Source organism: Thunnus maccoyii, chromosome 12, assembly GCF_910596095.1.
Source record: "Thunnus maccoyii chromosome 12, fThuMac1.1, whole genome shotgun sequence".
Taxonomy (NCBI): domain Eukaryota; kingdom Metazoa; phylum Chordata; class Actinopteri; order Scombriformes; family Scombridae; genus Thunnus; species Thunnus maccoyii.
Genome location: NC_056544.1, coordinates 24,924,768 through 24,938,174, shown reverse-complemented (window position 1 = coordinate 24,938,174; position 13,407 = coordinate 24,924,768). Strand labels below are relative to the sequence as shown.

The following is a 13,407-nucleotide window of genomic DNA, read 5'->3' as shown; positions in this document are numbered from 1 at the left end:
TGATAGTGAGTGTTTTTTCTACATAAACAGTGTAAAACTTAAAGATTACGCTCTAGGCTCTATGAAATTAATGAGTAATAAGATATTTATGAATAATAAATAGATTTGTGTTTCAGTAGTTTGGTATAGAGACTAATTATGAGGAGATACAGTGAAGGATGAGAATATAAACAGTATATAAGAGTTTCTGCAGATTAACTTATCGGTTAACCGACTAATCTTGTCATCACTTTCTGAATCACTCAGCTGATCGTTCTGTTTCTGTGCTGCTGTAAACCTTTATTCTGCTGTTGAATATTTAGATCGCTTCATAGTCTTCTTTACTTTGCCTTTTTTCTCCTCTCAGTGCAGAGTGTTTGAAAGGGCTTTGCAGTTACTAATACTTTATAAACCAGGATTGTAGAAGATCTCGTTGAGGCAATAACAACCCTACAGCGTCTGTTAATTGGGAGTATTGAGACGTTTCATGTTTAGGCCCCAAGTGGATGGCAGCCTGCCTGCTCTAGTGTTTTCTGCCACATCTGTTTTATTTATTTATTTATTTATTTTTTTAAGCCGCCTTCTCAAAACGATGCGCTTCATTGAACAACAAACTTGTTTCCTTACTGATGGAAGTGTTTTGTGGCTCAAGGTTTGCAGTATTGTTTTCTAACACTTTGTTTCTTTTCGAGACGCTGAGGTACTTCGCCTTATAGACTCTGAGTTGAGGTTTTGGGTTTTTCTCTCATTTGCTTTCAGTCTCTTATTCACAGGTCCTTATTTGACTAATTCCATAAACTAATTTGTGATCTTTTCTTCACCGTTTACAACAAATGAAATCAGCGTTTGCTCTCATTTACTGCAGCAGAAGATTCTTTATTGAGGATGAACGATGAAAACAGTCCACCGTGATTCAGATTGTATTTTTCCGGTCGGCTGAGCAACTGTTACTGTCAATTCATGCATTTTGAATATCTGCTGTAGCTTTGAAGTAATAAAAAAAGAGCAGAGTTACATCTAAAAATCATATCCAGCAGTAATGCTGGTCATCAGCTGTAGTTTACGCTTCCTCTCATCAAAGCTCATTCTGGTCTTTTTTCAACAGGATGACGTGTTTAAGGCGGTTCCCACCCCTCTATCTCCTCCGCCTGCCCCGGTCACCCCCGTGACTCCAGCCACTCCGGCTACCCCGGCCTCTTCAGCTTCACCGGGGACCCCCGGGACCCCCAACTCCATCTCCCCCTCCGGAATCGCCAAACGCAAGACCGGTTAGTCTCTGATCAGATTTGATTTATTCTTTATCATTTCAATAATGTATAATATATTTCACCCCCAGGCTTAAACTCAGATCTGCGCTTCTCAACTTTTTTCCTTCAAAGTTGCAGAATTTTCGAACTTTGACATCAGCTGAGGATTGATAGTTTTTGTGCCTCGAGCTATTTTACTTGATTACTTGTTAGCAGGAGCCTAATGGTTCCAAATTCTCATTATTTTACAATGAGGGAAAAACAAGACATTTATCACAAACTGAACGCACGAAACGTTTGTTCACTAGAAATAGCGAAGCATATTTATCTCTAAGGGTCTCCACCTTTAGACTGACAACGGCTGGACTTGACTATGTCGCACTATTTGTCGTTTATCTCATCTGCTGAACCACAAGTAAACACTGTGATATTTCTCTGTGTGTATTTGCATTGTGATGATATGATATTATTATTATTTCATTGTCTTGCCATGTGTCGTTTCTACTTGCTGGGCTTTAATGAAACCAGTAGAGCAAGTCGTATTATTGTCAGTGTCTATATATGTTTGGAAGCTTTAGTAGATTTCTTAAAAAGAAAAAAGCGTGAACATATGTAGAGATTATTTTGTTTATAGCTGCCGTCTATACGTGAACGCTTCAACATTTCAAATATACAAAGAGAGTGAAAGAGAGCTACTGCTGCTGTATTTTTTTTTCCCGCCATACATGTTCATTATCTGTAACTTCTAAGTCAGATGCACGCGTCTAACGATCTGCATTTAACATTAAAAAAAAGAATATCCGAGGGATTGTAATTGGAGCTTTGTACTCGGATGTGTTTTTTCATATCACATCAGAAATGTAGAATTTAAAACGGAGACTATAAGCTACTTAGAGCTACAGTTTTTCTAGTATCGCAGCTTTTTTGTTTTTGTTTTGAGAAGCACCTCCTCTCTCTCTCTCTCACACTTTGTTTCCTTCATCCTACTTTTGCAGCAGGAAAAGCGGGCTCATTCTCTTTTCATCATCTCGTTCTCTTTTGTGTTTTGACGGGAGCAGTGTTTGCTTTCAGCAGTGGTGCGTCGCCACAATAAGATCCCTGCCACCATCACCACTGGAGAAAACATCACTTAAAAGTTAATGCGCTAATTTGACCAGAAATTGCATTCTTAATGTCCTGGGTTAATGCTTTCATTATAATATCTGGGAAAGAAAAAAAAAACAGCAGCTGTGCTACCTGCACGAGAACCTTTAACAAGGACCAAAACAGAGGCGGATGTGGAACCAAAACCAAAATTACCCTCGAGCATCACTGCTGCATAAAATTACAGAGGAAATTACACTGGAACCCTAAGCTGCTGGGCTGCATAATATCTTTCAGGATGGAATTAGTGTTTTCATTAGCAAAGTACGTATCTGTGATTCTCTTTTTTTTTTTTTTTTCATTGCCCTACATCTTCAGTAAGAGAGCAGACTCGTCTTGTTTTCATCTCCACATTCTCTTTCTGTTTGATCATGGCATGATTTCGGCTGGGATGCCTCCCACTTCCCTTCTTCCCCCCCCTCTCCCCTCCTTCATTTAATTTAATGCCTGTCCTGATGTGTGCAGCGAGGAAGATGTTCCCCAAGAGGAAGCTTGATGAGAGCAGGAGCGGCAGCGAGAGTCAGAAAGAGGAGACCGAGGCCAAAGAGGAGCAGGGTCAGCAAAACAAACGACCCCGTGTGGAGACCGGCGCCGACGCCGCAGGTAAGGCTTCACCTCAGCTACCGGTCTGATAAGAGTAGAGCTCCTCCCGCACGGGTCTGGAACGTCTTTGTGAGAATGATCTAAATTAACTGGAGTCTTTCCAGGATTTGCAAAGTTGGGAAGTTGCACAAACACCTGCACGAACTCATACATGGGGGAATAAAAGAAAGAAAAAGCAACAAATAATTAAGCATTTCATTAACAACCAATGATAAATTATTAATAATGATGATTAGACTCAGATTTTGGTGATAAAGAGCTGCTTATTTTGCATCTTTTATTTTCTTATTTTCTAATTGAAAAAAACAATAGAAGTGATGAATGCGAATATTTAAATGGTTTTACAATATAAATACAAGTCTTGCTAGTAGTAAAACATAAAATGCACCATCAACATAGTTCCTGATTTCCTCACAACACTGACAATCTCCTCTAGCTGAACAGAACCATTTGATGCATGTGGTGGGTCAAACTCTGTTGTGTTTATTTACTCCCATGAAAATATATCAACACTATACTAAAAATTGAAAATGCAGCACAGAGAGAGTTGCCTGTATGTGTTGTAGTGTCTTGTAGGATCGGGCCGATGGCTGACAGACATCGACCACTGAACCTCTACCATCGAAACATCATTATTTAAAAGATATAAAGTAGTAGATAAGAGAAATAAAGTAGTAATTACATGCCAGACGATGGTGTTTCTGAGTAGCCTAACTTATGTGAGAACAATATCAACTTGCATAAAACTTTTTTTTATACATTTCTGAGTGAGTTTGAGGATTTGTTGCTTTTCTCTTTGTGGAATTGTAGACGTGGACTGTTTGTTGGACTAAACAATTGATTTGTAATGTCAGCTTGTGCAAAATTGTGACAGGAATTTTTCACTACTTTTGTTTTGTCTTGACCGACAGTCCACAACTCAAAGATATTCAGTTTACTGTCATAGAAACCACAAAATATTCACAGAAAATTTGGACTTTACTTTTCTTAAAACTTGACTCAAAACCATTAATAGTTTATCAAAATAGCTGACAATTAATTTAATAGTCGGCAACTAATCAATGAATTGACTATTTGTTGCATCTCTAAAACCATTAATGGATTAATAGGAGAAATAATTGATATAGCTGCAGCCCCAACATGACTTTGTGTTGTGTTGCACTTCACTTACCCAGAAAATAACGACGTGGCGTGACCACCAAGGACATGTAGCGATGATGCCAGAAGTCTGCGAATAAAGGGATTTAAAATTGAGCGAGAACAGCCCGATGCTCAGAGGATTAAAGAAAGTCAGTTCTCAGTCATTGCTCCCAATATGATTTAAGAAAATGTAGTTGCAGATGGAAAAAAGTAGAATTTCCTTGCAAACTGTAGGAACCCTGCTGTCTGACAGAGGTTTCCTTTCCGCGCCATTTGTTTGGTGTCTTTATCCTAAACAACTCAGAGAAGTTTTTTACCATCTGTGAGAACAAATCTGGGAAATTTACACCATCCTGCGAAGCTGTTTGCCTGATCTCTTTGTCTACAGTTTGACATGATGTCTTATTCAGGACAAATGAAATTAATGAGTATGCAGAAGTGGGCAGCAACATCTTTCCCCTGCACAGTCAGCACCTCCAATACTGGTGGGTTTTTTGTTTGCTTGTTTGTTTTTTTTGGGGGGGGGGGGCAGCAAGTGTACCCATCACAACAGACAGAGAAATCTACTCTATTTACTGACCTTGGCTGGTAAAACACTAAGAGTGACTGTTGGATCCTCCAGTCCAGTCTACTAGTCATTTTAAGTTGTGGAGGAGAAAATTAAGGTTTCGTGTCTGGCTCCTCATCCGGCCACTATCATGACTCCAGCTCGGCCTTCTGGGAGTTGTTGCTGTTTGTCAATAGTAGTTTCTTTCTTTACTTGACTTTCTCAGGTGAAAAGAAAGCCTCAAAAATTTAACTTGCGACATTTATCGAAGAAAGCTTCAAACACAAGCTCACCCAAAAAAAACCGGGTCGCCCTCAGCAACCCCTGTTGGCATTTATCTCTTTAATGACACCACCCCCTCTTTTCTGTCTCACCCTGTTTAGGGAACGCCGGTGAACCCATGGAGGAGGGAGCAAAGGAAGAAAGAGTTGATAAGGCGGTGACCGAAGCTAACAGCGCAGACGAGGAGGTGGAGAAGAAGAAGAAGAAGAAAGAGGCAGGAGAGAAGGCCAACAAGGAGGAGCGGGCGGAGAGAAAGAGCTCTGATGAGAAAGGAGAGAAAGCTGAGGGGGCGGAAAAGAAAAACGAAGCAAAAGGGAAGACGGATGATGAAAAAGGGCCCGCCGTTTCCAAGGAGGAGGTGGTTGAAAAGGACACGCGAGAGGGAGAAGAGAGCCCAAAAAGTCAAACGGCGAAGAAGCAGAAAGAAGCAAAAGGGCAGAAAGATAAGGAGCCGGCCAAGAAAGCTCCCATCAGCAGTTTCTTTGGTGAGGAGGAATTTGCATAGTTCTATGCTTGCACAAAAAAAAAAAAAAAACATGTCCGTAAATGTGCTATGCTTTTATCAGTTGGGAAAGCCTGCAAAATATTGCACTGCTCCAACCTCTGCTCCACCCTCACCTTCCTTGTTATTTATTTCCCTTTTTTTTTTTTTTTTTTAATAGCTCCCAGAAAAGCTGCAGTGAAGACAGAGAAACCAGAAAAGGATGAAGGAGAGAAAAAGATGAGTGCAGAGAGGAAAAGTTCAGCGGAGGAGAGCAAAGACACAAAAGGGTAAGAAAAAAAGTTTGGAAGGAAGTCTGTCAGTCTTCTTATTTACCTGTCGGTGTGCTCGGTGGTTGGAGAAAGTCCTTTATGGTAGCAGGTTCACTCTCTACAGCAGCAGACACACTGAAACCTGGAACATGTTTGTCAGAGAGGAAGATGAAAAGAAACTAATTTGACATGTTGACATGCAGATCAGGCAAGTAATGTCAGATAAGAAGTTTTCCTACCAGCCACCGTCAGCCCCAACAACTGGCAACGCAACCTACGCACTGAGCTTTCCCTTAAAGGAGCTACTTGTATAACACTATTGTAAGTCAGCCCGAAAAAAACCAACCGGCGATGAAGTCAGCCGCCTGCCAGTCGCTGATATATTCATCCGGTCGCCCAAGCCTAGTTGAGATGTTGTGAGGCGTCGCAGATAGTCAGTTGGTTGTCGTCCACAGGGACACACAGGATGGTCAAGCCCAGTCAATTTTATTTGTATAGCCCGATATCACAAATTTGCTTTAGGGGGCTTTACAATTTGTACAGCAATACAACATCTTCTGTCCTTAGACCCTCGATTCAAACAAGGAAAAAGTCCCTTTAAAAAAAAAACACCTTTTGTGGGGAAAACATTGAAGAAACGTCGGTAGGAGCAACAGAGGTTGGATTCCTCTCCCAGGATGGACAGATACGCAATAGATGTGTGATAAGACGGGCTGATCAACGCTGATTTATTTATTTATTTATTTATTTATTTAATGGGACAGTGTGCAGTTTGAAACATTTAAAGATGCACTGCACCAGAGTTAGCTTGAAACTATATTGCATCTGTAGTCCCTGACAAAAAACATACAACAGCACAACAACAAACAGTAAAAAAAAAACAAAAAAAAAACACCCCACGTTTATCAGGTCGTGCCATTATCAGGCTGATATTGTGTCGTCTGAATTAGACCGGAGATGCAGTTTAACATTTTATACATTTCTTAAAAGGGACATGTTTTTTGTGATTTTTAAGTTGTTTTTATTCCGTTATAATGTTGGATGTCGATGGTCAAAGGTCTAAAACCTGAGGTGAACGTGTGTAAAACGCTCCCTGAAAGTCTAAAGCCTGCTCTGAACGCTTAGTTTGCAATATTACCTCTACTTCCAACTGGTGGTGACATCAGATTGTTCGTGCACGCCCGTTGTCTGTTGGTGGCCTTTATTACTCACAGTGTTTCCCACAGTATTAGACTTTGAATAATAACTAACTCACCGTCTCCCTCTGCCATCATGGAGGATCTTCTGATCTCTTAAATGCACCTCAAGGAGAGAGGAGCCACAGGTGTGTCCCTTGTGCAAGTTTTTTACTGGATAACACCCCTTTGATCAGTGTGATCAAGTGTTTATTGATTGGTCAGCTGATCTGATGGGACAATAAACAGTCGGGCTGTTGTGGAAACTGCTTTAACGTAGTTGAGCTAATATTAATTTATGTAATTGTAATACAGCAGATCAGGAACACTACCCGTTGAACAGAAATGACAGAACCCACAGCAGCTGTTCATATTTATTCATAAAATAAAAATTACTGAATCATGAACCAATCACAAAAATCACTCTTGTAACTTTATTATTTTTCTTCATGAGCCAAAAGGCTTCTCCTTTCTTCTTTTCCATTTCAGGTACGTCTCAGCTCCTTCAGGAGAATATGACACCGCACAGCTGCGTGTCTCCTATAATAACATCCTGAGCATGAAAGGGACGTCAGACTTTCACAAACTAAATAAGCTATATTTCATTTAGACATATTCTGCAGGCTGCAGCTGTTATTGCTCCTTTTCGTCGGTTCTGTTCTTTCAGTAATTAATGGATTTAAATTGTCTGTTTGTGTCTTATTCTGTGACAGCCAGACGCTGCTACAGATAATGAAATAATAAAAGATTGGAGCAGGTATCAGGTGTTTTTTCCTTTCAGCTATCACTATGTAGAGAAGTAACAGTTAAAGTGTTAATTAATTGTACATGAATTTTAAGTTTAAACTGTTACTTGATCATTTCTACATATTGATAGCTGACTTCTACATATTTGACAGTTGAGATGCTGATGTCGTCTCCTCAAAATGATGCTGGAGTGAGCGACGACGTTCTGTTCGATGAATTGAATTCCTCCGTCTCTTCGTCTCTCTTGCATCCTCGCTGGGAGGAGCTAAGACGCGAGGAAGAGACGCCAGTGAGGGAAAGCACCCCATATATACCCCTTCTCCTCCTCTTCTTCTTCTTCTTTGGTTTTACTGGCGGCCTAGAAACCAAAGTTAAAGGTGCACGTCGCCACCTACTGTGGCGCACCTACCGCAAGAGCGGGGTGATTTGAGCTCGAACATGTACGGATGTATTTGAGAAGTTTCCCTTTCAAAAAGAAAAAAGCTTCCATCTCGTAAAGAACGAGAAGAGAAAAAGAAGCGAAATCCTGCTGCTGTTGTATAAAGGTGCCGGCCAATCAGAACAGAGTGGGCTCATTTAAAGAGACAGGAGCTAAAACGACCTGTTTCAGACAGAGGCTGAACTGAAGGGCTGCAGAAAAAGCACAGTATAAGATAAATAAGGAGTTTATTGAACTGTAAATCATGCAGAGATATTTCAGTAGAGCCCCAGAAGATAAATAAAGAGCTGGAAATGTGCATCATATGTCATCATCATATGAGGGTGTCGTAGCCTCAGCAGAGGTATTCTCTAAGTGCTTTAAGGCAATCATTTTTTATTATTACTATAACTTCATTATCTATCTCTTACATAAAGCAGTGTTTTAATTACATTAGATAATCCAGCAGAAGCAGCAGCATATTACTACTTTGTCATTTTTGAGGTCATGTTAACTATTCTGGCCACAAAACTATTTTTAGCTGTAGAAGAGAGGAAATGCATTTTTCATCCTGCTAACTACTTATTATTTTTTATCACTGCCTGCTGTGTGACAGTGTAGAAGTGATGGGTACCGCATATAAAAAAAAGTTATCGCTCATGGTACCTCTCCGTGTGATGAAGCCAGCGTTAATGATGTCTTGTTTACACCTTCCAGTGTGTGAGGATGAGAAACACACAACATATCTCACAACATATCAGTAAACATCAACAACTTCAGGTTTTTTTTTTTTTTTTTTTTTTTTGCAAGTGTAAATGATTTTATAACACTGTGTGGGAAAGACTCTTTTAGAGGTTGACTGATGGTGGATTTTTAAAGGCCGATAGAACGACGATAGTTTGAAGCAGGAAAAAGCCGATTAATTGGCCGAAATCTGAAGTGAACATCAAACTCAAAATAATAAACACCTAAAGATGAATGATCTACATCTAAATCTACATGAATGATTTAAGTTGTGCTTTAATATGTGGGGAAATGAAGTAATCCTTCACATTTTTATGAGTGATTGCACTGTGCACCATAAAAAATAACTACAAAATGACATTAAACAAAGCTTATAGTGAAGGGATTTGAACTGTGGATTTGCTCATCAGTCAGGGCGAAGCTACCAACCAGCTGCAGGGATGGGTATCTTATCTTATCCATACTCTTGTTGGCCCGGTTCACCATCTTCAACAAGAATTGTTTTTTTTTTTATTATAATTTTTAAGAAAAGAATAAATTCAGAACATGATTAGAATTGATTTATATTTTAAATTCAACTAAATATTGTTTCTAGAGCAGCAACAGTAATGTTTACAACAGCAAAGTCACTGTAAAAACTCAATAATATCTCAGTGGAAACAAATCTAAAATGTCAAATTTCTCACATCAAAATACTGAAGTTCAGAGAGAAAGAAGAAGACACCGTCATTCAGTTAAGGAGGAGCTGCCGTCTCGGCCAGCAGCTAAGTTTACAAGAATTTGCCAAATTTTAAGATTCGTGGCAAACGAAGATCAACAGCTTTCGTTTTAACTTGTTCGTAACAATTCGCTATTAGCTTAACAAGTGTGCTGTAGTTGTGCGGAATATACCAGGAGACTGCGGACAAAAGAGGTGGAAATATCGCTTCTCTACATGCTACAGGTGGTTTGATAAATCACTTACTGGCTTTTTACTCGCAAAGGTTTTATTGCATTTACAGTAACAAATGTAGTTGTCGTCAACTTGAGTAATCTTTGTGTTACCTTCACCTGGTTCACTTCACTGTGACCGTTGCACCGCGGCCTCTCTGCTCTGCTGCTCGCTCCGTGTGTGTGTGTGTGTGTGTGTGTGTGTGTGTGTGTGTGTGTGTGTGTATGTGTGTGTGTGTGTGTGTGAGGACCTGAGACTTGCCCTTAGAAACACAGAGAGCAGAGAAGCAGCACGACCATAGCAACAGTAAAACACAACAGAGAAATCTCAACATAGTTTTTTATTCTTTTCATTCGGCTTATGCACTAAAAAAACACACTTAGGTGCTGCATTTAAGTGTCATAATGGAAGGTAAAAACCCTGATTAGCTTGACTTTGTGTACGGAGCCTCCATGAAAAACGGGGATGTACGTCCGTGCCGTGACCGGTGGAGGCTGCACAGCCGTCGGCCACTGCCAGAGACAAGTTCCACCGATATTGATAGTTTGTTAAATGTCCTATCGACACCTTTAGACTCTTTTATTAAACATGTTGAACTTGTTCTAAATAAGAACTGGTATTTCTCTTTTGAGATGAACTTTGCTTCCAGTGTGAAGTAGCTACTTTCCCAAACACTCATTATATTTCAAAGTATCTCATTGTTATGACAGTAGTGTAATTGTGCTTGACTTTTAATCTTCAAAGAAATGTGAATTAGCATCAGTGACCGTAACAGCTGTCACCGTCATTCAGTTAAGACGTTCATTTTTTCCTTTTTTGCTTGTTGAATTTTTCCTCAGTGAGTCATCGTCAGGACAGACAGACTACGACCCGTCCAGGTCCAGCTACCATCCTGTGGACCACGCCTGTTGGAAGCAGGGCCAGAAGTAAGTCCTCGTCCGCTTTTACTTATCCGACACACTTCTCATCGTTACCAACTTTTGCAGATATCGAAACCCAAAGACTCAAATGTAATTACTCCACCTAGAGTTCCCAGTGTATGAGGAATTTTTGGAAAATCACTGAATGTGATGCGAATGTTAAGAAGATGTTACTTGTTTCTTACTTACTTCTAGGGCTGCAACTATCATTTTTAATTGATGAATTGGTCTCAAAAATATCAGAAAAAAAAGAAAAAAATGTGCATCAAATATTGCTTGTTTTGTCTGAACCACCCAAAGAGATTCAGTTTACAATCACATAAGACAAAGAAATACAGAGAATCCTCACAGTTCAGAACCAGGAACTAGAAAATATCGATTATCATATTATTTGCAGAATTTTCTGTCGATCAACTAATTGATCGATGGACTGTTTCATCTGTTCTTATTTCAATGATCTGTCTCTGAAACTTTCTTGGGTTATCGCCATCCTGTAGAGAAGACTGTGATCCTAAAGTAGAGAAAGCTCTGATTTAAAGGTGCAATGTGTAGAATTTAGTGGCATCTAGCAGAACAGACTTGGCAGAAATGGAATACAATATTCATAAGTATATTTTAATTAGTCGATAATCACCTGAAAATAAGAATCATGCTTTCGTTACCTTAAAATAAGCCCTTTATATCTACATAGGGAGCAGGTCCCGCCATGTTTCTACAGTAGCCCAGAACAGACAAACCAAACACTGGCTCCAGAGAGGACCTTTCACATTAAGTTTCACAGCCATCTACACACTTGGAAGGGGAGGCACTCACTGCTAGATGCCACTAAATCTTACACACACTGATCCTTTTAATATCATAAATGGTACCAGTGTAATTTTAAATTTTTTGGCTGAGACTCTGGACATGAACTAGTGTTGCATGTCATCCCCATCTTTTTCTCTGACAATTGTTTTTTTTTTTTTTCTCCACTTCTGACTGTGAAATGAAGGCAAAAAGGTGCACAACTAATCTCCACCTGATACAGTTAACAGGATTTGACTGTTAACTGTTGGTTTGCACCCAACAGTGATGACAGTTGTTGAATTACTGTTGTATTTTATTTTATTTTTTTTAATCTTACCTGTGAGCCAAACTGTTGTGGAAAGCAGCCTGGTTTTCTCTGTGCAACCTTCCTGAGTTAAACATTAAGAATAAAGACTCAGGAATCAAAATCTCAGACGAGGCAAGCTCTCTAGCTTGATTGTGCATCAAGGCCACGGTTCGAGTCGTGCTGCTTATACCTGACTTGGACTCCAGTCAAATCCTGTGTACAGTTGTGTTTTGTATTTGTTTTACACTGAGTACCAGATGGGTGAAGTTTATTGCTTCTGGACAGTTGTAGCAGTCACAGAAAAAGTCACTAAATCGACTTTTAAATGATCAAATGAATATTCCGGCTCTCAGATTGTCTCATATTACAAACAAAACCCATCTGCTACTCCAAAAGAGATAATTTGATTTATTTCTAAGACCGTAGTGTTCAGAATATTTAAAATGCATTTAAATCCGATGGTCGGTCTGAACAAAGCTCTATAATAAATTCTCTTTTGAAAGTTTTGCTTATTAAAAGATGCACTTCTCTCCAGTTTAGCCCCCCCTAATAGATGTTTTTAGTCTGTCAAACTTTATTATAAGGACACAGTTTGCAAACCATGGCAGCTCTGACCTTTGTCCTCCTCTTTGTTACTTTCAATGAATTTTGATAACCCAGAATCAAAGCTTTCTCTACTGTTGCACTAATAGCTAGTTGCTCTGAACAGCTTAGTCAGCTACATGCTGTGAATGTGAAAAAAAAATCTTTTGTCGGCGTGGATGCTTCGCCTGCTAACTACCCCCTCGCTCATCGCTCTCTAGAGTGCCGTACTTGGCGGTGGCTCGCACCTTTGAGAAGATTGAAGAGGACTCTGGCAGGTAAGAGCTCCATATGGGAGGAAATGATTTTTATTCCAGAACGAGGTAAAGCACCATTTGGGAGAAAGTGATCACTCCTCCGTTCAAAGGATATACATATACCAAAGCATTTTTTATAGAATTACCATTCAAGCTTCCTGCTGGGAATTTCTGGTATATAATTAGAGAAGTGTGTCCCAGCCAGGGGAAAGTGAGTGAAATTGGATTAATTTTCTGGGGGGAGGGCAGGGAACTTGAAGAAATCTTACAAATAGGTCAGTGTCCAATGTAACATTTTTTCCCCATTGGCTCACTTGGCCAGTAGATCAGAGTTTTTACTGGCCGCTTGTATGTTTTTACTGGCCCGGCAGCCAAAAAATTAAAATAACTCTCCATAATTTATTAATTGTATACATAATACGTACAACAGTGAAGTCCCCCTTTAGATTGGGTTGTTGTCCTGTAGTTATGGATATGTAATGTTGATATATTACACAAATATGCAAAATCAGGCAGTAAATGAATGACGTATGAATGTAGTCTGCTGAGACTCGCTGCTGCTGCTAGTAGAGAGGAGGGGCATGCAGCCTTAAGTCTACAAGAATCCAACTAATTTTAAGATACTTAATTAATTAGACTCAATCGTTGCATACATGAACAGTTCACTATTAGCATAATGAGCTCTGTATAGATGTAAAATACAGCAGCTGTGGATGAGAGGGGAGTTCCCTCACTGCCCGGATTTTGTTGCGCTTACGAGCAGTCGTAGTCGACTCTCGTAAAGTAAAACCTAAAGTCCGTTTCATCCTGTCCGTTGTGGACTCTGCTGTGTGCTCTGTGTGTGTG

At 39.8% G+C, this 13,407-nt stretch overlaps 1 protein-coding gene across 1 annotated transcript in view; it reads left to right on the top strand.

The window, feature by feature from the left end:
* lig1 (ligase I, DNA, ATP-dependent) overlaps positions 1–13,407 on the top strand; it is a 53,932-nt gene that overhangs the window by 5,136 nt on the left and 35,389 nt on the right. Inside the window, exons 4-9 of the mRNA XM_042428570.1 lie at positions 1,085–1,247; positions 2,835–2,972; positions 5,043–5,426; positions 5,604–5,712; positions 10,549–10,635; positions 12,526–12,582. Of these exons, the coding sequence (XP_042284504.1) occupies positions 1,085–1,247; positions 2,835–2,972; positions 5,043–5,426; positions 5,604–5,712; positions 10,549–10,635; positions 12,526–12,582 (938 nt within the window). The remainder of the gene's footprint in view (positions 1–1,084; positions 1,248–2,834; positions 2,973–5,042; positions 5,427–5,603; positions 5,713–10,548; positions 10,636–12,525; positions 12,583–13,407) is intronic.